Here is a 26,355-nt window from a genome sequence, read left to right as displayed (position 1 = left end):
CTGGGATTACAGGCGTGAGCGACCGCGCCCGGCTACAATTTATTTTTTAATAATGAATGGCTTGCAAAGCAAAACCCGAAGGCTGGGCGTGGTGGCTCACATCTGTAATCCCAGCACTTTGGGAGGCCGAGGCAGGTGGATCACGAGGTCAGCAGATCAAGACCATCCTGGCTAACACAGTGAAACCCCGTCTCTACTAAAAATACAAAAAAAAAAATTAGCTGGGCGTGGTGGCGGGCGCCTGTAGTCCCAGCTACTGGGGAGGCTGAGGCAGGAGAATGGCGTCAACCTGGGAGGTGGAGCTTGCAGTGAGCCGAGATTGTGCCACTGCACTCCAGCCTGGGTGACAGAGCGAGACTCTGTCTCAAAAAAAAAAAAAAAAAGCAAAACCCAAAACTCCTGAAAATGTAAATCAGCTCTTATGACCTGGTATGACTCAGCTTCAGCACACCACTGCTCCCAAGTTTTCAGTAAACCCCAAAAATGTCAGGGTGCTTTAAAAATCTGCCCTCAGACTCAGGGCAGCGGCTCTCCACAGAACCTCCCAGGGAGCAAAGCCCTCACGCTCAGAAGCCAGGTCTGCTTCTTGTGCAGCAGCCAGCCCCTCAGCCAGGTTTCGGTGACCCCAGCTGTTCCTCTGCCTGTCCCACAGGTCCACACCCTTGGCTTCTGCACACCAGGGCCCTGGTGACTCCAAACACAGTGACCCACGTGGGCGCCCTTGTCCCGTCTACCCTCCAGACACCATCAGGTTGAACCCTCACAAACGCCAGAGGTTTCCTGAGGCAAGAAGGAGACCAGGTGCGCTGCCTTGTTGGGGACTAACCTGGTGCCCTGGGGTCACATCAGATACCCTAGTTCCCTTGAATCCACAGAACTGAAAGTGACACTTACTGACCAAGACAATGTCACTCAAATGCAATATGGACTCTGATTTGCATCTTGACAAACCAACCGTTTTTGTTGTTGTTGTTTTTTGTTTGTTTGTTTGTTTTTTCAGAGAGTCCTGCTCTGTTGCCCAGGCTGGCGTGCGGTGGCATGATCTCGGCTCACTGCAATCTCCGCCTCCCGGGTTCAAGCGATTCTCCTGCCTCAGCCTCCTGAGTAGCTGGGATTACAGGCGCTCACCACCACACCCGGCTAATTTTTGTATTTTTAGTAGAGACAGGGTTTTACCATGTTGGCCAGGATGGTCTCGATCTCCTGACCTTGTGATCCACCCATCTTGGCCTCCCAAAGTGCTGGGATTACAGGCATGAGCCACCACACCTGGCCTTTTTTTTTTTTTTTTAGACAGAGTCCCACTCTGTCACCTAGGCTGGCGTGCAGTGGCATGATCTCAGCTCATAGCGACCTCTGCCTCCCGGGTTCAAGTGATTCTCCTGCCTCAGCCTCCTGAGTAGCTGGGATTACAGAAGTGCCTGCTACCACACCCGGCTAATTTTTGTATTTTTAGTAGAAATGGGGTTTCACCATGTTGCCCAGGCTGGTCTTGAGCTCCTGACCTAGGATGATCCGCCCACCTCAGCCTCCCAAAGGGCTGGGATTACAGGTGTCAGCCACCATGCCCGGCCTAAACCAACTGTTGTTGTTGTTGTTGTTTTATGATGAGCTATTCCAGGAAACGTGAACATTGATTTAATGATATTAAGAAGTGGCTGCCATCCAGAGCTTGCGGTGAGCCGAGATTGCACCACTGCACTCCAGCCTGGGCGACTGAGCAAGATTCCATCTCAAAAAAAAAAAAGAAAAGGAAAAAAAAGAAATGGCTGCCATCTTAAAATATGATAGTGTTATTGTAGTTTTTAAAAAGCAAAACGTAGTCAGGTGCAGTGGCTCAGCCTTGTAATCCCAGCACTTTGGGAGGCCAAGACAGGAGGGATCACCCGAGGTCAGGAGTTCGAGACCAGCCCAGCCAACATGGTGAAACCCTGTCTCTACTAAAAATACAAAAATTAGCTGGGCGTGGTGGCCTGTACCTGTAATCCCAGCTCCTCGGGAGGCTGAGGCAGGAGAACCGCTTGAACCCAGGAGGTGGAGGTTGCAGTGAGCTGAGATTGTGCCACTGCACTCCGGCCTGGGTGACAGAACAAGACTCGGTCTCAAAAAAATAAGAAGACAACATGATGTCTGGGATTTGCTCTAAAATAAATCCAGTGAGGGGAGGGAGAGGATGTGAGTGAAACAAGGGCTGTGTGAAGCCATGAATTCACCTGGGTTCATCCCCTGCTCACTCTGGTGTTAGATGTTTGAAAGTTTCCATAATAAAACACTTCTAAGAAAGGGGGACCTGCCTTTCACAGCCTCCCAACTGCTCTGACCCTAACATCAGGAACTTGGCATCTCTGATCTAACAAGGGCACCACTAACAAGGACAAAGCCACCATCATTCACCTTGATTCTGCACACGCCCAACGATGACTTCTGTCCTGGGCTAACCAGAAAGGCCATGGGTGCTGAGAGAGCCCCCCAGAGGCAGCCATGCAGTGAGTGCCCCCACCCGGGGCCCTGGGATGTTCTGGAAACAGGAAGGAGGGTTCCATGGGAAGGGGGCCCCTGTCCTGGGATCAGGCCAAAGATTGGGGGACTCACTAATTCTGTCCTCCGATCCCTGAGTCCCTTCCCCAATCTGGGACTGGACCCCCTGACTCCCACCCACCGAAGCCTTGGTGAAAGTTTTGTGTTTTGTTTTGTTTTGTTTTTGAGACAGAGTCTAGCTCTGTCACCCAGGCTGGAGTGCAGTGGCACGGTCTCAGCTCACCGCAACCTCCGCCTCCCGGGCTCAAGCAATTCTCCTGCCTCAGGCTCCTGAGTAGCTAGGATTATAGACGCCCGCCACCACGCCCGGCTAATTTTTTTGTATTTTTAGTACAGACGGGGTTTCACCATGTTGGCCAGGCTGGTCTCGAACTCCTGATCTCATGATCTGCCCGCCCACCTCGGCCTCCGAAAGTGCTGTGATTACAGGCATGAGCCACCGCGCCCGGCCAGTCAGTTTTAATACTGACCACTTAGGGTCTTTGGACAGACTCAGAGAAGAGAATGCGTATATACATAAGGCAGGGGCCTGGTCCCCAGCACATCTGTGGAGCCCTCATCAGCATCAGCTGCCCTGATGGGCCATGAGGCCCCCAGTGGGGCCGGGGCCAGGTGCCTGGCTGCTGTATAGACATGACCTAAACCTCATCGAAACCATCATTGTGGTTCTAGAAGTCAACCAAATAAGGTAGGATTTGCCCCACCAAAGACCATTATCTGGGAGGATTAACCTTGTTTTCCAGAAACTCCATCAAAAAACCAGAATATCCCCAAACCAGCTGAAGTCAACAGATACTTGACTGGGCCTTTCCTCCCCTCTGCTCCCTCCACCTGCCCCTCCCCTCCCTCCTGTCTCCCACTCACCTATCCAAACCACTTTTCCCTAATTCCACCCTCATCCCTAAACCTAATTTAACCTGAACACCAATCTCCTTAGTATTATCAGAAATGATTCTGGAGGCTGGGCATGGTGGCTCACACTTGTAATCCCAGCACTTTGGGACGCCCAGGTGGGCGGATCACCTGAGGTCAGGACTTTGAGACCAGCCTGTCCAACATAGAGAAACCCCGTCTCCACTAAAAATACAAAAATTAGCTGGGCGTGGTGGTGCACGCGCCTGTAATCCCAGCTACTCGGAAGGCTGAGGCAGGAGAATCACTTGAACCCAGGAGGCGGAGGTTGCAGTGAGCTGAGATCGCACCACTGTACTCCAGCCTGGGCGACAGAGCATTCTGGAAAGGCATCAGTCCTGAGCCAGCTGACTTGCGCCCTCTGCTCTTCACTTGGGGCACCTGGCCTGTCTGATGTATTGCTTGAAGCTAACATTAATTGGGTTTTTTTTTCTTTAATTACAAAAGTAATACATGCTGAATGAAGATGATGTGAAATGCACAAAAAAGCTCAAAGGGGCTGGGCATAGTGGCTCATGCTTGTAATCCCAGCACTCTGGGAGGCCAAGGCAGGTAGATCACCTGAGCCCAGGAGTTTGAGACCAACCTGGGCAACATAGCGAGGCCCCGTCTCTACGAAAAAGTACAAAAATTTAGCTGTGCGTGGTGGTGTGCACCTGTGGTCCAAGCTACTCGAGAGACTGAGGCTGGAGGATCGCTTAAGCCCAGGAGTTCAAGACCAGCCTGGGCAGCATAACAAAATCCCATCTCTACAAACAGCACAGAAATTAGCCAGATGTGGCTGGGCGTGGTGGCTCACGCCTGTAATCCCAGCACTTTGGGAGGCCGAGGCGGGCGGATCACAAAGTCAGGAGATTGAGACCATCCTGGCTAACACTGTGAAATCCCGTCTCTACTAAAAATACAAAAATTAGCCGGGCGTGGTGGCAGGCACCTGTAGTCCCAGCTACTCTGGAGGCTGAGGCGGGAGAATGGCATGAACCCAGGAGACGGAGCTTGCAGTGAGCAGAGATCGCGCCACTGCACTCCAGCCTGGGCGACAGAGTGAGACTCTGTCTCAAAAAAAAAAAAAAAAAAAAAAAAAAAAGAGCTAGGTGTGGTGGTGCACTCCTGTAGTCCCAGCTACTAGGGAGGCTGAGGTGGGAGGATTGCTTGAGCCCAGGAGGTTGAGGCTGCAGTGAGCCGTGATTGTGCCACTGTGCTCTAGCCTGAGTGACAGAGCGAGACCCTGTCTCTCAAAAAAAAAAAAAACAACAACAACAACAACAACAACAACCCAGAAGTCCACCAAGGTGAGCTGCACATATGATATGCCCCGGGCCAGAGGAGCTTTGTGCAACAACCCTGTGTGATAAGGACAAGGGGATTGGTGCAGGGCCCCACCCACTCTGGGGACCCAGAAACTCCTGGGACGTGCCCTGGGAGCCAGTTGGCTGTGGGCCTCCACCCCTTTCCATGGTCGTTTCCACTGTTATGCGGCTGTAGGATTGAACAAACTGCTGGGCAGGGGCCGGGGACCTGGGGCCCACCTGACCTGGTAGGAATGCCAGCACTGCCATTCCCCACTGTGGGACCCAGGCTGAGGCACAGGCGAATAAGGCCCCAATCCCGCCGCGTTCATACTTGACATGTCACTGTGAATGAAGCTTTGAGACCTAGGCCAAGCCTTTTCCCCTCTCTGTGCCCCAGGGTCCTCCTGTCCCACCCTCTCGCCATCTCCAAGCCTCAGTTTCCTCAACTATCAAATGCAGGCATTGTTGTTGGTTTTTTGTTTGTTTGTTTGTTTGTTTTTGAGACGGAATCTCACTCTGTCCCCCAGGCTGGAGTGAGCGGTGCAATCTCGGCTCCCTGCAACCTCCGCCTCCCGGGTTCAAGCGATTCTCCTGCCTCAGCGTCCCGTGTAGCTGGGATTACAGGTGTGCACCACCATGCCTGGCTAATTTTTTATATTTTTGGTAGAGACAGGGTTTTATCATTTTGGCCAGGCTGGTCTTGAACTCCTGACCTCAAGTGATCCGCCTGCCTCAGCCTCCCAAAGTGCTGGGATTACAGGCGTAAGCCACTGTGCCTGGCCTCAAATGCAAGCATTGTGAGGGTTACGATGGGTGCAAAGCCCTGAGCACCAGGCGGCCCCCAAGGCAGGTGATCGCCATGGGAACATTTTTGTTAATATTTTTTTCTTTTTTAGAGAAAGGGTTTCGCCGTCTTGGCCAGGCTGGTCTCGAGCCCCTGGGCTCAAGCAATCCTCCCACCTTGGCCTCCCAAAGTGCTAGGATTACAGCACTGAGCCACCGCACCCAGGCCTTGTTACTATTTTTTATTTATTTAATTATTTTTTGAGATGGAGTCTCGCTCTGTCACTGAGGCTGGAGTGCAGTGGCACCATCTCAGCTCACTGCAACCTCCGCCTCCTGGGTTCAAGCAATTCTCCTGTCCCAGCCTCCTGAGTAGTTGGGACTACAGGTGTATGCCACTACACCCGGCTAATTTTTATATTTTTAGTAGAGACGAGGTTTTGCCATGTTGGCTAGGCTGGTCTTGAACTCCTGACATCAGGTGATCCACCTGCCTTGACCTCCCAAAGTGCTGGGATTACAGGCGTGAGCCACCCCCGGCCCTCGTCACTACTTTTGCTGACCCAAGCTCTTTCAGTCCCTGAACTGTCCAGCTCTTTGATCATTTCCCTTTGCCACGGCCTCCCTGCCCCTGCATCATGTGCCTTCTTACTCACATTCACCCCCCAGCCCCTCCTGGCCATAAACTGCATCGCTCTTTGATCATTTCCCTTTGCCACGGCCTCCCTGCCCCTGCATCATGTGCCTTCTTACTCACATTCACCCCCCAGCCCCTCCTGGCCATAAACTGCATCGCTCTTTGATTTACCGCTGGAGTTTCCCATCTTCCTTCTTGGTAATGCCCCCCAACCCCCACCCGACCCTTGAAACAGAGAATCTGCCTCCCTCTGGTTTTTCTCCTCACTGAACCCCTGGCTCCCTCTCCCCCACCCCAAGGAAAGTCCCTGCTATTTTCTCTCCACCCCCACCCGCTTCAAGGTCCCGCTCTACTCCCTGCCCTGAGCACTGAGGTGGTTCTCAAAGCAGGGATGGGTGAAGCCTGGGCGCTTCCCTCTGCCGGGATTGACTCACTTGGTCCTAAAACACTGTGACCTCCCCATTTGACAGCTGTAGACGGGAGCCACAGAGGGGAGGGCGGGCTCAGAGCCCACGTCCTGACCCTGGGACCAAGGCTGCCAGCCCCACTGCTACACCCATTTGACGGAGGGGGAGACTGAGGCTCTGGGTGGCAAGTGGAGAGGGAAGTGGAACCATGGGGGGCCCTGCCGGACACGGCGACACCTGACGGACAGGGACCTGGAGGGGAAAATTGGCCTGGCCCAGGGACCCGTAGCCCCTCTGTCTCCATGCTGTGGGAATCAAGGAGGCGGAGAGAGCACAGGGGAGGATAGAAACAAGAGGCCCGGTGATCAGGGACGGGGGCAAGCCGAAGGGGATTCCCTGTTGTTGGCACGGTTACCTGAGCATCTATTTCTGGCCTCCAAACCACCCCAGAACTATCTGGGGCAAAAGGAAGTGAATAGACTGATTAACTTCCTCCAACCCCCTTTCTCCAACCTCAACTAGACTCCGAGCATTTGACCAGAGCAGCTCCAGGAAACCAGTTTCATTTCCCTCAGCCAGTTTCCCAAAAGGAGGGGTGGGCGGGGCTCTGCCAGTTTAAGCGGAGAGAAAGGGCCACAGCAGAGACAGTGGAGGGCAGTGGAGAGGACCGCGCTGTCTTGCTGTCACCAAGAGCTGGAGGTAGTGACATGGACAGTGGTGGGGGGACAGAGAGACAGGACTCACAGAAATAGGGACTGAGAAGCAGTCAGGAGCGGGGGAGATGAGAAAGAGGGAAAAGAGGCTGGGCGCGAGGGCTCACGCCTGCAATCCCAGCACTTTGGGAGGCCGAGGCCGGTGGATCACCTGAGGTCAGGAGTTCAAGACCAGCCTGGCCAACATGGCGAAACCCCATCTCTACTAAAAATACAAAAATTAGCCAGGTTTGGTTATGGGTGTCTATAATCCCAGTTACTTGGGAGGATGAAGTGGGAGGATTGCTTGAACCTGGGAGGCGGAGGTTGCAGTGAGCCAAGATCATACCACTGCACTCCAGCCTGGATGGCAGAGAAAGACTGTTAAAAAAAAAAAAAAGGAAAGAAAAGAAAAGAAAGAGGGAAAAGAAGAGAAAGAGACAGGAACCCGAGAGAGCTGTGGCAGAGGTGGAGACTGGTGAGGAGGGAGGCGGGGACGGTCCAGGGGACTCTGAAGGAATGGGGTTGGGGGACACAGGTCCAGAGAGGAGGACAGTGATTGGGGGAGGGCTGGCTCAAGCAGCTGGGCAGCGCATGGGAGACAGAGTCAGGCTACAGTGGTCACAGGCCTCAATCACAATAGCCCTCGCTTCTTCTCCACCCCAGACGCCATCTCCCACCAAGAGTCATGGCCCCGTTGGGTGAGTAAGCAGGGGAGGGGGCTCTGGGACAAGTGAGTAGAACCCCTCTCCCCCAACCTGCCACCACCCGTTGACCCTGTTCTCCTCCTCCCAGCCCTGCGCCTCCTCGTCCTCGTCCCCATCCTCCTCAGCCTGGCGGCCTCCCGGGACTGGAAGGCTGAACGCAGCCAGGACCCCTTCGAGAAATGCATGCAGGATCCTGACTATGAGCAGCTGCTCAAGGTGGTGACCTGGGGGCTCAATCGGACCCTGAAGCCCCAGAGGGTGATTGTGGTTGGCGCTGGTGTGGCCGGGCTGGTGGCTGCCAAGGTGCTCAGCGATGCCGGACACAAGGTGGGAAGCACTGCTTGCAGTCTACCTGGAGTCCCTTGTGCTGCAGGCTGGAGTCCCTGGGCAGAGGGACCCGGCCCCATTCCTACTTGAGGGGGTGGGGGTGGGGATGTGGAGGGAGAGGCTATCTTTCCCCATGGTCTGGGGGTGAGGCCCAAGCCCCCTGCTGTCACATGTCTGCACTGAGAGGCCCTAGATTTTCCTGTCCCACGTTTTTCATCCCAGAGGGAAGTCTCACTGGCTCAAAGCTCCTCTGTCCTGGGGTGGGGCGCCTGTTGGTGGAGATGGAAACTCTACCAAGGGGATGTGTGCCCTGAGGTCTAACCACTGACCTACTCACTGAAATCCGAGAATGAGAATGGGCCAGCCCAGGGGCTTCTACACATATGGGTCATTTCCCAACTCCCTGAGCTGGGAAGTCCCTTTGCAGTCTAGCCGGTGGCCTTCCTGCTGCACTCTGGAACTGCTCACTCAGTTCTGTTCCCCCACCTCCCATACAGAAGGGGACCCTCTCCTAGTCTAGATCTGTGCCACTGTGGGGATAGAAGAAGGCAGGGGGCTGGCACGGGGTGGTAGAGGGCAGGGAACGGTCAGTGGGTGGAGCTGAAGTGCCCTCCTCGCCCCACGGACTCCCTCAGGTCACCATCCTGGAGGCAGATAACAGGATCGGGGGCCGCATCTTCACCTACCGGGACCAGAACACGGGCTGGATTGGGGAGCTGGGAGCCATGCGCATGCCCAGCTCTCACAGGTGACCTGGCAACCCACCCACCTGTGTGCCTAGACTCAACCAGCCCCCCAGCTCCATGCCCACACCAGAGTAGGCCCGAACTTCAACTCTGACTCCCAAACCCAGCCTCCAACCCCATCCTTCGCCTAATCCTCGTCTCAGTCTTGCCTCCAGCGCCAGCCCTGGGCCTCTGGCGACGCTCGGACCACCTGGTCCAACCAGACCCCCAGCTGGCCCTGCCTGGCGCAAAAGCCAGCTCCTCTGCTGGCCCCTGCAGGCCTGCAGCTCCACCATCCCCACACCCTCAGGCACTCCAGCTCCAGGCCCCTTCTTCATCTCAAACCCCCATCCAACCCAAACTCTGTCCCCCTTCCCAATTCTAATCTGGGCTCTATTCTCACTCTTAACCCAACCCTAATCCTGGTACTGCCCTAAGGCCTCCAACCTTGTCCCCATTTCATTCCCATCCCCCAGCATTGATTACCCCAAATCTAGCCCCACCCCCAGCCTCCTGCTGGTCCCCAGCTACTCTCCCCTCCCACCCCCCTTCTCCAAGTCCCACTAGGGACCAGGCCACCCCCACTGGAGCCCGGCCCTCACTCGCCCACTCCCTTGATCAGGATCCTCCACAAGCTCTGCCAGGGCCTGGGGCTCAACCTGACCAATTTCACCCAGTACGACAAGAACACATGGACGTTGGTGCACGAAGTGAAGCTGCGCAACTACGTGGTGGAGAAGGTGCCCGAGAAGCTGGGCTATGCCCTGCACCCCCAGGAAAAGGGCCACTCGCCCGAAGACATCTACCAGATGGCTCTCAACCAGGTGGGTACCGCCTGCATCCTCCTCCTGCCCTGACTTCTCTGTCCTCCTCCTAAGCTCGCCCCGGCCCTGCTTTTCTTCTCTCTGTCATCCCTTGGGTCCCCTCCATGGGGTGGGTGGGGCGCCTGTTGATGGAGATGGAAATTCTACCAAGGGGATGTGTGCCCTGAGGTCTAACCACTGACCTACTCACTGAAATCCCAGAATGAGAATGGGCCAGCCCAGGGGCTTCTACGCATATGGGTCATCTCCCAACAACCTTCTTTTTTTTTTTTTTTTTTTTTTTTTTTTGAGACAGAGTCTTACTCTGTCACCCAGGCTGGAGTGCAGTGGTGCCATTTCAGCTCACTGCAACCTCCGCCTCCCAGGCTCAAGCAATTCTCTGCCTCAGCCTCCCGAGTAGCTGGGATTACAGGCGGCCACGACCACGCCCAGCTAATTTTTGTATTTTTAATAGAGACGGGGTTTCACCATCTTGGCCAGGCTGATCTTGATCTCCTGACCTTGTGATCTACCTGCCTTGGCCTCCCAAAGTGCTGGGATTACAGGCATGAGCCACTGTCCCCGGACCCAACTCCCTTCTTTAGCTTCCCCATAAACACTGCTGACCCCAAATCTGCATCAGCTTTTGGCCTCTTCCCCTTTCACCCACACACTGTCCTGGATAACCCCCCGAGTCTCCACCTCTGGCTTAAACATAGATCCATGGGCTGATGGAGACATCTGCCTCCCCAGACCCTGATCTGTGTCCCTCCCCAGGACCCTCTAGCTCCACTGGGCTCAACCTGTTCCTCCTCCCCGTGCCTCCATCTCACGATGGCCCCACCATCCCGCAGTCACGGGCAGACCCCCAGGAGCCATGCTCCTCCTGACCTCCTCCTCGCCCACCTCCCCCACCATCAGTGCCCACCCCTGCCCCCTGACGCTTGTGCCCTGCTCCCCTCTGCCCACCCCAGCTCAGGCCTCCTCCTCTGCCCTGGACCCTCCCCCAGCCTCCTCTCGAGCTGCCCAGGCTCCAGTCTCCCCAGCCTGGTACCAGAAACGTCTTCCCACACACCCAGAGCGATGCTGCTCACAGCCCCTAGTGGCTCCCCACTGCCTCCAGGACAAAGTCTGATCTTTTCAGGCTCAGCTTTGAGCCCTGACTGGCCTTCCCTTCTGCACCCCTCCAGCCTCATGCTCTTTTCTCCTCTAAGGAATTTTTGTCCTCGTGGTGGTCCACATGCCCCCAGCTCTGTGTTCCTCACACCCACTATACCTGTGTATTGCCCTCCCTTGCCCAGAATGCCTTTCCTTTCCCCACACAGGAACTCCTGCTCAGCCCTCAAGAACCAGCTCCAATGTCCCCTCCTCCAGGAAGCCTTCCCTGGTACCTTTAGGGAGGAACTGGCCACACCCAACATCCCCTCCCCACCCAGGTCAGAGCCCACTTGGTCAGAGCCCACTTGCCCATCTCCCCTTCTAGACCAGGATGGGGGCCATGTCCAGGTCATTTCTATGCCTTGACACTGACTGGTTTAGGAGGCTGGGAGATGTCAGATGCATGAGTGAGTGAAGGGGCACCGCCTTCCCTCTGAGGTCCTGGCCAGAAGGGGGAAGCCAGGTGGACCAAGAAGAAGCCTGAAATTAGACGGGGACAGCAAGGCTTCTGGGAGGGGGTGAGATTTGAACAAAGTACTGAACACACTCGTGTGTGTACTGGCACACTCGCGTGCCACGCAAAGACAGGCAGGGAAACAATAGGTGCCGGATGTGTAGGTGGGAGAGCCCTGAGGGCAGGTGGTCTGGGCACTGTACACTGTTCACAGAACCAGAGCTGCCATAAAAGACATGGACTGAGGCCAGACGCAGTGGCTCACGCCTTTCATCCCAGCACTTTGGGAGGCCGAGGCGGGCAGATCACTTGAGGTCAGGAGTTCAAGACCAGCCTGGCCAACATGATGAAACCCTGTCTCTACTAAAAATGCAAAAATGAGCCAGGTGTGGTGGCGGGCGCCTGTAATCCCAGCTACTTGGCAGGCTGAGGTGGGAGAATCACTTGAACCTGGGAAGCAGAGGTTTCAGTGAGCTGAGATGGCACCACTGCACTCCAGCCTGGGCAACAGAGTGACCCTCCGTCTCAAAAAAAAGAAAAAGAAAAAGAAAAAAAAGACATTGAGGGGCTAGCAGGGGCCTTGAACATGAGGCTGAGGGGCACAAACTCTGTGGCTCCAGGCACTGGGGAGCCACAGGAGGGCTGTGGGCAGGGGACAGATGGTAGGTAAACTTCTCAGCCATCATGCCCTGTCAGTGCTGACCAATGGCACAGGGGACCAGCTTCTGTCCGTGGCCACAGTGATTCAGGCAACAAATAATCACTGAGCCCCAGGCAGGACACAGCACGCCTGGGACCGTCTCCCAATCTCCTCTCCAGCTGCCCACATTCCTGCCTCCATGGAGCTCACAGTCTGGCTGGCTGGCTGAGAAATAGGCAAAATAACACCCAACCAGGATGAGCTGTGACCAGCTGGGCCAGCCGAATGAGGGGGGATGAGGCGGCGTTAACAGTTTGGGAAGATCGGAGGAGTAGTGGCATCTGAGTTGCCGTGGAGAGCAAGGCGGAGGGCACGGTGTGGGCAAATGCCCAGGGGCTTGAGAGTGGTGAATGGCCGGCCGTGGGCAGAACCACGGGGAGAAGCGGGGTGTGGGCTCCAGGCCCGGCCTCCACCCTGGCTGCCCGGGCAGCTCAGCACCATGTCCGCTTTTTCCACAACAGGCCCTCAAAGACCTCAAGGCACTGGGCTGCAGAAAGGCGATGAAGAAGTTTGAAAGGCACACGCTCTTGGTAAGTGGGGCCCTTGGTTCTGCTGAGACGCAGGGCAAAGAGAGTGACCATGAGGCCTTCCCCAGAGAGTCAGAAGGCGGGTACCTGGGACCCTAGTCCTGCCACCGCCTTCCTGCCTGACCCGGGGGCTGGACACGCCCCCTCTCTGGACTGCCGTTTCCCTCATCTGTCAGAGAGCGGGGACCGGATCCTACGGTCCAAGGACATGTCATGGGACCAGGAGGCCCGGCTGCGGAGGGACTCTCTCGGGGGTGCAGCCTGCCTGGGCCCTGATCTCGGCCTGTGTCCAACCTGCAGGAATATCTCCTTGGGGAGGGGAACCTCAGCCGGCCGGCCGTGCAGCTTCTGGGAGACGTGATGTCCGAGGATGGCTTCTTCTATCTCAGCTTCGCCGAGGCCCTCCGGGCCCACAGCTGCCTCAGCGACAGACTCCAGTAAGGGGCGGGGCTGGCGGGCAGGGGAGGGGCGGGCGGGGGCCACTCAGGGAAAGTAGCAGGGAGTGGGAGGAGCCTCTGGGTCTGGGGGCGGAGTTGTTGTGAAGGGCGTGGCCTAATAGATGGCGGCGGGGCTAAGCGTTCCCAGATAAAGGACACGGCCTAGGGGAGAAGTGGTGGGGTCCCTGGTGACACAATCCACTACTCCTGCGGCCTTCGGGATGTCAGGGACGGGCGGGGTCGGGAGAGGTGGATGACGGGGGAGCAGGCCGGTGCCCATAGGGGCCAGCTGCCGGGGTGGGTGGGGCCAGGCGGAGGGGCAGGGCCGCAGAGCCCAGGTCACGCCCCCACCCCGCCCCGCCCCGCCTGCAGGTACAGCCGCATCGTGGGTGGCTGGGACCTGCTGCCGCGCGCGCTGCTGAGCTCGCTGTCCGGGCTTGTGCTGTTGAACGCGCCCGTCGTGGCGATGACCCAGGGGCCGCACGATGTGCACGTGAAGATCGAGACCTCTCCCCCGGCGCGGAATCTGAAGGTGCTGAAGGCCGACGTGGTGCTGCTGACGGCGAGCGGACCGGCGGTGAAGCGCATCACCTTCTCGCCGCCGCTGCCCCGCCACATGCAGGAGGCGCTGCGGAGGCTGCACTATGTGCCGGCCACCAAGGTGTTCCTCAGCTTCCGCAGGCCCTTCTGGCGCGAGGAGCACATTGAAGGCGGCCACTCGAACACCGATCGCCCGTCGCGCATGATTTTCTACCCGCCGCCGCGCGAGGGCGCGCTGCTGCTGGCCTCGTACACGTGGTCGGACGCGGCTGCAGCGTTCGCCGGCTTGAGCCGGGAAGAGGCGTTGCGCTTGGCGCTCGACGACGTGGCAGCATTGCACGGACCTGTCGTGCGCCAGCTCTGGGACGGCACCGGCGTCGTCAAGCGTTGGGCGGAGGACCCGCACAGCCAGGGTGGCTTCGTGGTACAGCCGCCGGCGCTCTGGCAAACCGAAAAGGATTACTGGACGGTCCCTTATGGCCGCATCTACTTTGCCGGCGAGCACACCGCCTACCCGCACGGCTGGGTGGAGACGGCGGTCAAGTCGGCGCTGCGCGCCGCCATCAAGATCAACAGCCGGAAGGGGCCTGCATCGGACACGGCCAGCCCCGAGGGGCACGCGTCCGACATGGAGGGGCAAGGGCATGTGCATGGGGTGGCCGGCAGCCCCTCGCATGACCTGGCAAAGGAAGAGGGCAGCTATCCTCCAGTCCAAGGCCAGTTATCTCTCCAAAACACGACCCACACGAGGACCTCGCATTAAAGTATTTTCGGAAAAAGCCGTGTGGTCCAGCCTCCCCCGTGGCTCAGTTACTTCCCCAGTTTGCCTGCATCGGAACCACTAGCCCTGCAGTTAGCAGGTGCCACGCCCATCCTGGAACCCCCAAGAATCTGCCCCTCACTTCTTCCTGGACAGTGGGGCTCCATAGGAGGGTGGGTGGGGTGCGCACAGAGGGAACCGGAAGGACGCCCTGCACCACCGGGAAATGGCAATCACAGCGACTACCTCTGTCACGAGGCTGAAGCACAGATGGGCCCTAATGTAAGTAACAGAAAGCCCGGCTGACAGTGGCTGAACAGGAGGTGATTTTTCTCACAAGGAGCAGCTGGGAGGGCAGGCTCCCCAGAGTACATCTCTGCAGGCCCTCTCACCTTGGTTATGTCCGGGAAGTGTTCGCACCCAGCTACCAGGTCGCAGCCGCAGCCCAGAGCACCCTGTCCCCTTCCAAAATCCCCAAATCAGGCCGGGCGCGGTGGCTTACGCCTGTAATACCAGCACTTTGGGAGGCGAAGGCAGGCAGATCACCTGAGGTCGGGAGTTCAAGACCAGCCTGGCCAACATGGTGGAACCCCATCTCTACCAAAATTACAAAAATCAGCCAGGTGTGGTGGCACATGCCTGTAGTCCTAGCTACTCAGGAGGCTGAGGCAGGATAATTGCCTGAACGCGGGAGGCAGAGGCTGCAGTTAGCCAAGATCTGCCACTGCACTCCAGCCTGGGCGACAGAGCAAGACTCCATTTCATAAAACAAAAAAAACAAATCAGGCAACTCAGGGAGCCCTGCCTCCACAAACCCCAATCATTCACCCCAGGCTCTGCCCAGCCACCATCCCCTCCCCACCCAGGTCAGAGCCCACTTGGCAGCCTTCCCCCCACCAACAAGAAGCCAACTGCACATGAGAAGTGTCAGTTTAATGAAGCCAGCTTATCAGTAGGGCGGCGGAGCACACCCGCCCCCTCGCAGGTGTGCCTGGCTCGGGCTAAAGTGCCTGTGCAGAACGAGGCTGCCTGGTGGGGTTAGGAGTCGGCGCCGTCGTCCTCCTCCTCGGGCAGGATCTCCAGGCTGCTGTCGGGCTGCGGGGCTGTGTCCGTGGAGGGCGGCGGGTTGGGCGGGGCCCGGGTGGGCGACAGAGGCAGCGGGGAGGCGGTGGGCGAGGGGCTGTGGGGCTCTGCGGGCGGCGCCAGCCCCAGGATCTCCTGCACGTTGTGGGGCAGCTCCTGGAGGCGCGGGATGAGAGAAGCGAAAAGCGGAAGGTGAAGGTGAGATGGGGGCGGGGGTCAGTCGGGGTTCGGGCGGGGCGCTGCGGGGGGGACGGAGACTCACGGGGCAGGCGGTTAGCTGGCGGTGCAGGGCCTCGGCACGGGTCAGCACGTCCTCCACGCTCAGCTTCATAGTCAGCTCGTTGATGTGCTGCGGGAGGGGGGTGGGTCAGGCGCCAGCCGGCACTCAGCCACCTCCGCCCGTGAGCGCCCACTCTGTGCCTCGTGCTGGGAAACAATGAAGACACACCGGGCTGGCCCTCTGGGGGCTCAGAGGTGCGCTGGGGGAGTCATGCTTCTCAGGCCTCCGGGAGCATTCTGAGCACGTACTCGGGGAGGGCAGGTCCCCACCCACCTGCCCGGAGGACCTTGCTGGGAGCAGGCATGGGATGGGGCAGAAAGGAAACCTACGCGGCCCCACCCTCACTGCGCTCCCAGCTAACCAGGCTTCAATAATCCTACACTGAACACCTGCTCCCCGGAGGTGCTGCGGCCCTGGGCAGCGCCCAGCTCAGGGTGGACAGGGCGGGGGCGGGGCCGGAGCCTCACCTTGAGGATCTCATTGGAGCCGAAGCCGGACAGCATGAGGGTGTCCCGCTCCATGTCCAGGATGGCGCAGGCCACCAGCAGGTGCAGATTGGGGCCAGGGAGCCCTGTCCACAGCACCTGGGGGTGCGGGACAAAGGGAGAGAGTGACAGGTCATAGCCCAGCCTGGGCCTGAGGTCCCACCAGGGTCTGCCCCTCTCCGCCCAACCTCCCAGCCTCTCCCAGGGCAGGTGAGCCCACCCCTTCAGGCCTCTCGCCCAAACTGGCTGGCCCACCTCCCACAGCCGAAGGACATCCGGGAAGGGGAATTCCCTCTTGAACCAGATGAGCAGCCACCGGAAACAGAAGCAGAGAGAGCCAGAGTCCTGGGAATCTGGGGGATGACATGGAGCCCACTCAGCCTTGTCCAGCGCTGGGACTGAGAGTTTGAGAAGTCATCCTGACTGGAAGACCTTCCCCATAAGTCTAGGCAAGTGACTTATGCCTGGCTTGGGAACCTCGGAGGTGAGGCAGGAGCAGCCCTGAACGTGGGCCCTGCCCCTCCTTCCTCCCACTCTCGAGGAAGTGTGCTATTATACTTCCACATCTGTCATGGACATGGAAGGGAGGCAGGACGCCCAGCACGCCCAAGGAAACGGACCTCAGTGCCCGCTGCTGGTGAGGGCTAAGGAAACTGGCACTCCTAGATATGCTGTTAGCAAAAATTTAAGCTGAGGGCCGGGTGCGATGGCGCATGCCTGTAACCCCAGCACTTTGGGAGGGTGAGGCGAGTGGATCACCTGAGGTCAGGAGTTCGAGACCAACCAGGCCAAAATGGTAAAACCCCATCTTTACTAAAAATACAGCCTGGCCAATGTGGTGAAATCCCATCTCTACTAAAAATACAAAAATTAGCTGGGCATGGTGCCACACCCCTGTAATTCAGCCCCTTGGGAGACTGAGGCAGGAGAATCGCTTGAACCCGGGAGGTGGAGGTTGTAGTGAGCCGAGATCGCGCCACTGCGCTCCAGCCTGGGCAACAGAGCGAGACTCCATCTCAAAAAGAAAAAAAAAATTAAGCTGGTGTTGAACCTTTTTTCCCGCCCAAGTTAACTCAAATGAGAGTGAGAGTCTGAGCATTCTAACTTTTTAGGAAAGTAACAACGGAGGACAAACTCTTCAAAGCTGTGAAAACAAGCACTGTCCTCAACAAAATTCCACTTCTTGGAAGTGAACCTAAAGAAATTACCCAGACTATGCACCGTGATGAAAAACTGCAAAGGACCCGAATCTCCAGCAGGTCAAGTTAAATCAATTCTACCACATCTTGCAGGTGGACACGATGCCGTGCCACCAAGAAAAGTGATGCTTCAGAAGACTTCGAATGACACAGAGGCAGCCTCTGTCCTTGTGCCCTAGGAGGTGACGCTTTTCTATGGCTCAGTTTCCTCATCAGTAAGGTGAGGACAGAATATCTCAGCTCCCTCCCCTGGGGGTCCTAAAGCATCGAGGAAATGTTCATGAATAAGTTTAACTTATTATCATCACCATCTGCACTCAAGAAAAATAACGATATCAAACAGCAACTTTAACTTTCTTTTTTGTTTTTTTTTTTTGAGACAGAGTCTTGCTCTGTCGCCCAGGCTGGAATGCAGTGGTGCAACCTCGGCTCAAGTGATTCTCCTGCCTCAGCCTCCTGAGTAGCTAGGATTACAGGTGCCCGCCACCACCCCTGGCTAATTTTTTTTTTTTTTTTTTTTTTGAGATAGGTCCGCCTTACCAGCCGGAGTGCATGGCGCAATCTCGGCTCACTGCAGCTCCCCTCCCGTTCACCCATTCTCCTGCCTCACCCCCGTAGCTGGACTACGCCCCCCACTTGCCCGGCTAATTTTTTGTTTTTAGTAGACGGTTTCACCGTGTTCCAGTGGTCTCGATCTCCTGACCTCGGATCCCCCCCTCGGCCTCCCAGTGCTTACCTGACCCCGCCCCGACCATTTTTGTATTTTTAGTAGAGACAGGGTTTCACCATGTTGGCCAGGCTGGTCTCGAACTCCTGACCTCAGGTGATCCGCCTACTTTGGCCTCCCAAGGTGCTGGATTACAGGCGTGGGCCACCACACCCGACCTTTTTTTTTTTTTTTTTTTTTTGAGACGAGGTCTCACTCTGTTGCCCAGGCTGGAGTTCAGTGGCACAGTCTCTGCTCACTGCTACCTCCCCCGCTCCAGTGTGAATGATTCTTGTGCCTCAGCCAATCCCAACAGCTGGGATTACAGGCATGTGCCACCACGGCTGGCTAATTTTTTTGTATTTTTAGTAGAAACAGAGTTTTGCTATGTTGCCCAGCCAGGTCTGGAACTCCTGGCCTCAAGTGATCCGCCCGCCTTGGCCTCCTAAAGTGCTGGGATTACAGGCGTGAGCCACTGTGCCTGGTCGAAGAATAAAAATGTTAAAGCTGGGATGCAGCACCCCCAGCCCCAGGGCCCAGAGAACCAGTCTCTGATTCCTGGTTCAAGGTGAGCCACAGCCAGGTGGAGATAAGAAGGGGCATGAATGCCTAGGTCCTTATTTCTGAAAAATATCCTGCAGGTTAAGCCAAAGGCAAAGCCCAAACAGGATCTAGGTGAGCATGAGGATGGGGTGAGGCAGCGTGCCTGCGTGTCTGCATTTGGTGAAGTTTTGCTTCAAACAGCAATTCTGTCTCTACATTCTAGGTTGTGTGGGGATGTTTCTCTTGTTTGGATCAGGACCCAATGTCCAGGATGCCACCTGTGGCTGCTACCAGAGAATCTGGCAAGGTCTATGGCCCCACTGTCTCCTGCCCACCCTCCCGAGAGACATACCCAGGAAGTCGCAGAGCAGGGGGTCCAGCACCCTCAGGAGCAGCAGCAGTCGCCCGAGTTGCCGCTTCATGGTCTCCTGGCTCTCTTCAAAGTTCCCTTGCTGTGGGACGGAAGGAGGGGGGAGGAGCAGACCCTGTTGAGGTGCCAGGACCCCTGATCGCTCGACAGGCCTGTTGTCCCACCCCTGACCTGAGCCTTACCACGAGCTCCATGAAGCCACAGAAACACCAGAAAGCATCCACCTCGTTCTGAATGACGTAGAGGATCGGGGAGAGAAGGTCGCTCATGCCCTGGATGTAGCCTGGGGGGACATGGGGTCAGGCTGCAGCCAGGCCTGCAGCGCTCCCCTGGACAGCCCCGGCTGCGCCCATCCCCAGGCCTGGCACCCACCGAGGTCGAAGTGATACATGCAGTAGGTGAGGAGGATGTCGTTCAGCAGGCCCAGCCCCGGGTTCTCGGGACCCTCGTAGAACTTGTTGGTTCTGTCAGTGCGGCTCACGTCCCTCTCTGCGGGGACCGGACACAGGGTGCAAAGGTGAGAAGGGTAGGGGGGCCCATCCCTGCTGGCCACCAGTGCCAGCCCCCACTACTCCTCCTGCCGGCAGCCCCCAGCCTCGGGGTTTGCTCTGGGGGAGAAGCGGAGCTGGTTCTAGAAACTATCGCTGATGCTCCTGCTGTGAGGCGCCGGGCCTCCCACTCACCAGCTGGCTGTATCCTCCCACAGTAGGGGAAACTGAGGCCCAGGGAGGCAAAATCACTTGCCAAGATCTCCAGGCATCAACAGAACTGAGACTGGGCCCCAAGGCAGCCGGGCTCCCTTTCTTTCTCATCCTGTCCCTGGCCTTGCTCCCCCAGGGCCATTCCCCAACAGCCCACGCCGCTTTCCCCGAAGATGCCCTCTCCCTGGTCTTGGGGAGGCAGGGGGCTCCCTCTGTCTCCCCCTCGCACTCATGCCTGAGGCCCTCCTGTGGTTCCCTGCTCCCATCCACCCAAAGTGCCACCCCTGACACCGACCGATGAGGCTGCGGTATCCGTGCAGGAGTGAGTTTCTCCGCTCCTGCTCAGGGCTCACAGATTTCCACTGCAGCTTCATGCGGAAATACTCATCTCTGAGTGGCAGAGGGAAACAAGATGTGAGGCCGCCACTATCTGCAGCACCCAGAGACCTCCCAGCCTGGCGCCACCTCCCAGGTCAGCCCTGCAGAGCCCCTCCCTGACCACACAGACCCAAGCAGGTCACCTCGTCATTGTTGCCACTATCCCTTACACTTCCCCTTCCTGGCATCTCTCACTACATAGCCTTGTGGGCTTTTGGTGAAAATTTGTCACCCCCTGCTGGACAGGGCACCAGGGACAGGGAATTGTCCAGCACTGCTGCATCCTCAGTGCCTGGCAGGTACATAACCTACACCAGGAATGAGGAGAGATGGGCCCTCCTAGGTTATAAAACATGCTGCGAAACTGTGATCATTAAAACAGTATGGCACAGGAATGAAAACTGCAATGGAGTCAGGAGACAGACCATACAGGGGTGAGGATGGGTCTGGCTTGATTATTGCTGCATTCCACAGGTGCAAGATGGTGCCCAGATACAGCAGGCTCACAACCAGCATCCACAGAACTTGCCCACTGGTGCCCTAGGAGGTGCCAGGTGTCATGCCTGGCAGAGCAGGGCCTCCTGAGGACTCACGTTTTCTTACGTATGTGGGCCTTGTGCTCCTCAGCTGTGCCTTCCCAGCTGAGGTACCCCAGGAGGAACTTCCAGGCCTCACGTCGCAGGCTGGGGCTCAGACCCTGGGGGTGCAGGAGGGCAGGCAGCTCAGTGGGGCCTTGTTCTGGCCCTGCTCCATCCTTCCACCTGTCCTGGCACTCACCCCTGAGAAGATCCGGTTCTTCAGCTCGGGGACGTGCTGCAGGCGGCCCTCAGGGCCCACGTGGCGTGCCCACTCCTCCTCTGTAACTGGAGGGCCCCGCTCCACGGTTGGCCGAGGCCCCAGCTCCACCTGCAGGCAAAGGGCAAATGAGCCCGGGGCTCGGCGGGGTGGTGGGGGGACCCAACCCGGCCTCAGTCCACAAGTTCAGAGAGCTTCTTAGCTTGACTGACATTCAGGGGCGGGCAGCAGCCTCTTCTGGGGCTCAGCAGCCAAGTCACCCCCCAGTTAGGAGGGGTCCCCCAGTAAGAGTGAGCAGGTGCTCACAGTGTCTGGCAGAGCCATGAGCGCTTTCCTCATGCACCCCCTGAGGGGATCCCATTATCATCCCCGTTTTACCACGGAGGAAATTGAGGCCCAGGGAAATGAAATCATGCGCCCAAGGAGACACGGCCAGAAATAACAGGGAGGGTCCACTCACTACTCACACAGGAAATGACCTCGAACCCAGGCTCGGGCTCATCGTCGGGTGGCGGGGGAAGGTCGGAGGCGGCTCCCTCGGGCTGTGGCTGCAGGGCACCCCGGAAGAAGTTGGTCACTCGGGAGAAGCTGCTGAAGGTGGTGGAGTAGGGATCCTGGAGGAAGCGCTGGGGACGAGGCCAAAGGGAGGTCACGGCCCGCCCCTTCTCGTCCCTCCCTGCCCACACCCGCCAGGCCTGGTGCCGGGGACACTCACAGACACCACATTGGAGCTGTCCTGGTCAAAGAGCTGCAGGTGGTGGAAGGAGTTGGAGAGGGCAGAGGAGTCGTGGGGGAAGACAAGGTAGAGGCGGGAATCCTGCGGGGAGCTGGGAGGCGGGAGGTGACGCACAGGTGATGCACAGGTAGGGGCCCAGTGTCCCAGGCTGTCTGTGCTTGGCCGACATCCCTTCCAGCTGCAGCGTCCCAACCACCCCTGGGGAATCCCTCATTTCAGGGGATGCTGTTAAAGGAGGCCCAGAGCTGGATCCCAGGGGTGGGCACATGACTCGGGGCTGGCCAATGAGGGCTTTTCATCTTCCGGTCCAGTGTGACTGACTCAGGGACGAGCCAATGAGAGGCAGCTCTGGGATCTTGTTGGTATGTGGGGAAAGAGGTGCTTTCTATCCAGCCGGGTTGTTAAGCCAGGGACACTGGGGCCCCAGAGAATGACGAACTCAGAGGGAAAAAGGATAACTGTTTCTAACATTTTGGGACCTGGGTCCTGCCTGAAATCAATACTCCCTTTTGACTTTTCAGTTATATGTGCTGGTCAATTCTGCCTTCCTTTAAATCAGTGTGAGTTGTGTTTCTTTCACAGCCCCGAGTGGTCACGCTGCAGCCATGGAGGGACTGGGCCCGGTTTAAGGCCCAGCACTGGGAGAGAGCTCACCTGGCCAACAGCAGGTAGCGGCTGAGGACGCGGAGCAGGGCGCGGGTGCCCCCGCGGTGGAAGTGCAGTGCGGGCAGGGAACCTCCAGCCTGGGTCACCAGAACCAGGTAGGCCCAGCTGAGGCCCGGCTTGGAGCGGCGGATGGACTTGAGCTCCCCCAGACTCACTGAGAAGGCCCAGGAGCCCTGGGGGCAGCTGGGCTCTGCACCTAGGGAGAGGGCGCTGTGTTGGGGGAAGTGTGGGAGGCCAGAGTTGGCCTTATCAGCCTCAACCCAGGATGTTCCTTCGGCACAGGCATCTCCTGAGGGCCCCGCCACAAGCCACCCCTCTGCTCCTGGCCTCACATTCCTCGGAAGCACAAATGAGTAAGATGGGAAGGGAGCCCAGTGGACATGTGCCTTTCCAGAACCTTCCTAGGCACCCCTCGACCTGCAGGGTAAGGGCCCTATTCCTCAACCTGGCACTCGAGGCCCCTCGGGTCCGTCCTTCACCCCTGCCTATCTTACCTCCAACCTTTCTTCACTCAAAATCCCACACTTGAGCTACAATGAAAGGCCAGCGGCTCCCTAAACACACCGGGGCCGCCTGCCTCTGGCTTGCACGGGCTGCTCTCTCTGCCAGAAAACTCCCAAGAGTCCCTCAGTGCCAAGCTCCAGCATCACTTCTTCCTAGAAGGGGTCTCCATTCCCCAGAGGGGTCAGGTGCCTTCTCTGGATGTCCCCTGTACCCTGTGTGACCCCCGGATGGTGCAAATCACCCTAACTAGCTGCATCTGTCACCCCACCAGCCTCGAACCTCAGGGGCAGGCCTGGTGTGGGGGCACCCACAGCCAATCCGGGAACCCAGTAGGATGGGCAAGGCTGCAACCTCAGAGACACTGGCCATGTTGACCTGGGCTGGGACAGTCCTGTACTCCCATTCACTTCCACGCTCCTGGGACTAGAAGGTGGTGACTGGTGGCCTTCTTGATTGTGGGCAGCAAAGCCCTTGGGGCCACGACCACTGAGGGCAACATGTGTCCTACCTGGCCCACACGTGCTTCCCAAGGGCCGCCACCTCAGCCTACCTCTCGTGGGCTCTGAGTGGCGGGGCTGTGGCCGCACAGTGCTGATGACAGCCCAGTCAGGTTCATAGCCGGGGTCAAAGGTTGGTTCCTCCTCAGAAGCGCAGGAGTCACCCCCACTGGAGTCCTTAGGAGAGGGAAGGAGCAGACAGTAAGGGGCTATGGATTCAGATCTGAGCCTTGAGGCTACCCTGGGAGATAGCCCCATTGAATAAAGAGGGAAACTGAGACACAAAGAAGGTACAGCAGGCCGGGTGCAGTGGCTCATGCCTGTAATCCCAGCACTTTGGGAGGCTGAGGCGGGCGGATCACCTGAGGTCGGGAGTTCCAGACCAGCCTGACCAATATGGAGAAACCTCGTTTCTACTAAACAAAATACAAAAAACTTAGCCAGGCATGGTGGCGCATGCCTGTAATCCCAGCTACTTGGGATGGTGAGGAAGGAAAATCACTTGAACCTGGGAGGCGGAGGTTGCAGTGAGCTGAGATGGCGCCATTGCACTCCAGCTTGGGCAACAAGAGCGAACTCTGTCTCATTGAAAAAAAAAAAAAAAAAAGAAAAGAAAAAAGAAGGTACAGCACTTGCTCAGGGTCACCGAACGCAACCAGAGAGCGAGCCAGGACTTGACCCCATGTCTCCTGGTGCATGGGGAGGTCCATGCTACACGGCAGGTGGCTCTGCAGTCAGGCTGCGGAGTGCTCAATGGACACTGTTGTACTCACTAGGTAAATACAAACCAAAACCACTGTAAGATACCACTTTGCACTCTTTGAGACAGTGAGACTGTCAAAAAAAAAAGAAACAACAACAAAACAAAACAAAAAAAACACTACATTTCCCAGGTTTCTTTGCAGCTGGAATCCGGGACACGGGACAAATTCTACCAACCAGATGCACGCCAACCTGAAAAGCGGAAGTGACGTAAAGCAACTTCCTGGTGCCTTGGCTGTGTTTGGCTGTGGAGCAAGGTGGAGACTCATCTTCATCTTCATCCTTCTGCCCTGGGGCAGCGTGGGTGGCCAGCTCAGGCTTCCAGTGTCTGGTCACTAGCTCTGTGGGTGCCGACTGACTTCCTGCCCTTGGGTGGAACTCGACAGCTCCAATGGAGGTCTCATTCCCCACTAAAGAACCCCTCTACAGAGGCATCCAACTTCTCCGTGTGCCTTGAAGGTTGTTCTGCTGTCCCTGAAATGTCTTCTTGTCCTTTCATATCCTGGGAGTCCCAGCTCAAACGTCTGCTCTCCCAGAAAGCGTTGGGGATCTGGAATCAGACTGTCTGGGTGCAAAAAGTTCCAACACTTCCTAGCGTTTTTGACCTCATCTATCAGTTTCTCAAAAACTGAGTAAGGGTCAGGGCTTAGGTGGGTCGGGATCTGACTTATCTCTGGGTCTCAGAATTGCCCAGGACAGGGTCCAGCCATGGGAAGTCCCAGGAGATATAACGAAGGGAAAGCCGGGAGCAGTGACGAAGTGGGTGAGTAGGCTGTCAGGCCCTGTCCTCTGGCACCAGAGGAAATGCCACTTCCCTTCAAGCAACTCGAATCCACATCTTGCACCCTGGCAGGGATCTCCCAAGAAGCAAAGGGAGAGAGGGGCCAGCCGTCCCCACGACCGTGCGTCTCATGGTCCCTGCTCTTTTTCCTTGAATGGGCATCCTCTGCCCATTTCACAGAGAGGAGCAAACCGAGGGGCAGAGTACCTAAGCCCAAATAGGGTCACACGTGCCCCATGAGTAGGTCTGGGATTGTACGCAGGTCCCTCAAATGATTTAGAACAGCACGGACCTAGAAAAAAAGCGAGTGGAGAAGAGCAAAGCGGGTGGAGCCTACCTTCTTGGAGAAGAGGATTTGGGTGGAATCTCCAGCCTCCTCTACAGGAGCCCAGTGCAGGAGGACGTCATTGTCCTAGGGTAAGGAGGGAGGCGGGGTTAGAGGCGCTCCCCAAACCACATTCCCAAAACTTTCCGTTGCAAATTTCCAAACTTTCCCAGTTTCTACCCTCAGCCTTTCAAAGTCCCGCCCCTCATTCCAGTTCCCACACCCAGCCTTCTTCAGGTCCCACTGCTGACCGCCAGACCAAACTCCTACATTTGCCGCCTGCATCCCAGAACGCCTGCATCCCGCTCGGAGCGGGTCCGAGCCCTGCTCTCTCCCAGCGCACCTTTTCCACGACACGGATGACACCAGCGATGAGAGAGTCTCGGTCCTGATACTTCTTAGCGCTGGTGTGCAGGTACACTCCGCCCTTCTCAAACACCACCTGAGTTGGGGGGAACCAGCTAGGGCTGGGGCCCAAGCAAGGGGACCGGCCTGGGGAGCCAATAAGGACGGGCCCAGGGAGGAGCCACCCTCAGGGGGCGGGGCCGGGAGGGCCATTGCCCCGTGACCAAGGCGGGGAGAATGGTCCAGCCCGCGTTCGGATACGGGCGTGCGTTCCACAGGGGGCAGGGCCCAAGGAGTCGCCTGAGCCCGGGGGGGCGGGGCCATGAGAGGTTCTTCTTTGGGGAGGTGGACGGGAGGGTGACGGCGCGTTTATAAGAGATCGGTGTTTGCCAAGGCCATGCCGGATTCTCAAGAGCACTCGCAAGGCCTGAGAGAAGAGCTGATCACTAGACGGGGCGTGCCGCATACACTGAAGCGAGGGAATGCGTCCTCGGTGCTTACCCTGTAGCCGGCTCCTTCCATAGTCGCCGCCGAAGGCCCCACTGCCCCGCCTCCTCCCTTTCCGAGTCAGCGTGTTGTCACTTCCGGAGAAAATAGTTCCCCTCCGGGCCGGACAGTGGTAGCGGCCCGACCCGTTCTAGAGAAGGAGCGGGTGAAACCATCTTTCAGAAAGGGGTTATTCCACTGGAACCTCCAGGGTGGATTGGAGTCACGTGGCGCAGACGCTGAAGGTGGAGCCGGCTACCGAGAGTGCGCAGGCGCAGTGTTCTCCCTCTCGCCACGAAGTAAACAAGTGGGAG

The 26,355-nt window shown here is 57.5% G+C and overlaps 2 protein-coding genes across 4 annotated transcripts; one reads left to right on the top strand and one right to left on the bottom strand.

Moving 5' to 3' along the window:
* Positions 1–2,179: 2,179 nt before the first annotated feature.
* IL4I1 (interleukin 4 induced 1) lies at positions 2,180–14,418 on the top strand. Of its 2 annotated transcripts, XM_030821098.1 has the most exons (8): positions 6,676–7,268; positions 7,928–7,962; positions 8,057–8,295; positions 8,931–9,043; positions 9,643–9,844; positions 12,597–12,665; positions 12,963–13,099; positions 13,472–14,418. In XM_030821098.1, the coding sequence occupies exons 2-8, from the start codon at positions 7,950–7,952 to the stop codon at positions 14,400–14,402; spliced, it is 1,704 nt and encodes a 567-aa protein (XP_030676958.1). In that variant the 5' UTR covers positions 6,676–7,268; positions 7,928–7,949; the 3' UTR covers positions 14,403–14,418. The 2 variants fall into 2 exon arrangements, with proteins under 2 accessions (XP_030676957.1, XP_030676958.1); XM_030821097.1 differs by lacking the exons at positions 6,676–7,268; positions 7,928–7,962 and adding an exon at positions 2,180–2,486.
* An 893-nt stretch (positions 14,419–15,311) lies between these two features.
* Positions 15,312–26,256, bottom strand: TBC1D17 (TBC1 domain family member 17). 2 transcript variants are annotated; one of them, XR_004032030.1, is made up of 17 exons: positions 26,057–26,256; positions 25,554–25,652; positions 25,223–25,297; positions 23,396–23,519; positions 22,330–22,537; positions 21,655–21,766; positions 21,407–21,565; positions 20,922–21,050; positions 20,738–20,841; positions 20,062–20,156; positions 19,438–19,554; positions 19,248–19,348; positions 19,048–19,147; positions 16,503–16,600; positions 16,230–16,346; positions 15,745–15,908; positions 15,312–15,638 (listed from the first exon to the last, which is right to left on the bottom strand). XR_004032030.1 is itself a non-coding variant. In XM_030821095.1 (17 exons), exons 1-17 carry the CDS (start codon positions 26,075–26,077, stop codon positions 15,438–15,440), a joined length of 1,947 nt encoding a protein of 648 aa, XP_030676955.1. In that variant the 5' UTR covers positions 26,078–26,256; the 3' UTR covers positions 15,312–15,437. The 2 variants fall into 2 exon arrangements, 1 of the variants encoding a protein (XP_030676955.1); XM_030821095.1 differs by having other exon boundaries at positions 15,745–15,831.
* Positions 26,257–26,355: the final 99 nt, after the last annotated feature.

Source organism: Nomascus leucogenys, chromosome 10, assembly GCF_006542625.1.
Source record: "Nomascus leucogenys isolate Asia chromosome 10, Asia_NLE_v1, whole genome shotgun sequence".
Taxonomy (NCBI): Eukaryota; Metazoa; Chordata; class Mammalia; order Primates; family Hylobatidae; genus Nomascus; species Nomascus leucogenys.
This window is presented reverse-complemented; position numbering and strand designations above follow the sequence as displayed.

Excerpts from the sequence above, each read along its gene's own strand:
- IL4I1 (XM_030821097.1), top strand. The coding sequence starts at position 2,450 with ATGGGTGCTGAGAGAGCCCCCCAGAGGCAGCCATGCA. Across the intron at positions 2,487-8,056 it reads CCCCCAGAGGCAGCCATGCA|CCCTGCGCCTCCTCGTCCTC; the intron begins GTGAGTGCCCCC and ends TCCTCCTCCCAG. Across the intron at positions 12,666-12,962 it reads TTGAAAGGCACACGCTCTTG|GAATATCTCCTTGGGGAGGG; the intron begins GTAAGTGGGGCC and ends TCCAACCTGCAG.
- TBC1D17 (XM_030821095.1), bottom strand. The coding sequence starts at position 26,077 with ATGGAAGGAGCCGGCTACAGG. Across the intron at positions 21,767-22,329 it reads CGCTACCTGCTGTTGGCCAG|CTCCCCGCAGGATTCCCGCC; the intron begins GTGAGCTCTCTC and ends CCCGCCTCCCAG. Across the intron at positions 19,555-20,061 it reads CGGATACCGCAGCCTCATCG|AGAGGGACGTGAGCCGCACT; the intron begins GTCGGTGTCAGG and ends CGGTCCCCGCAG.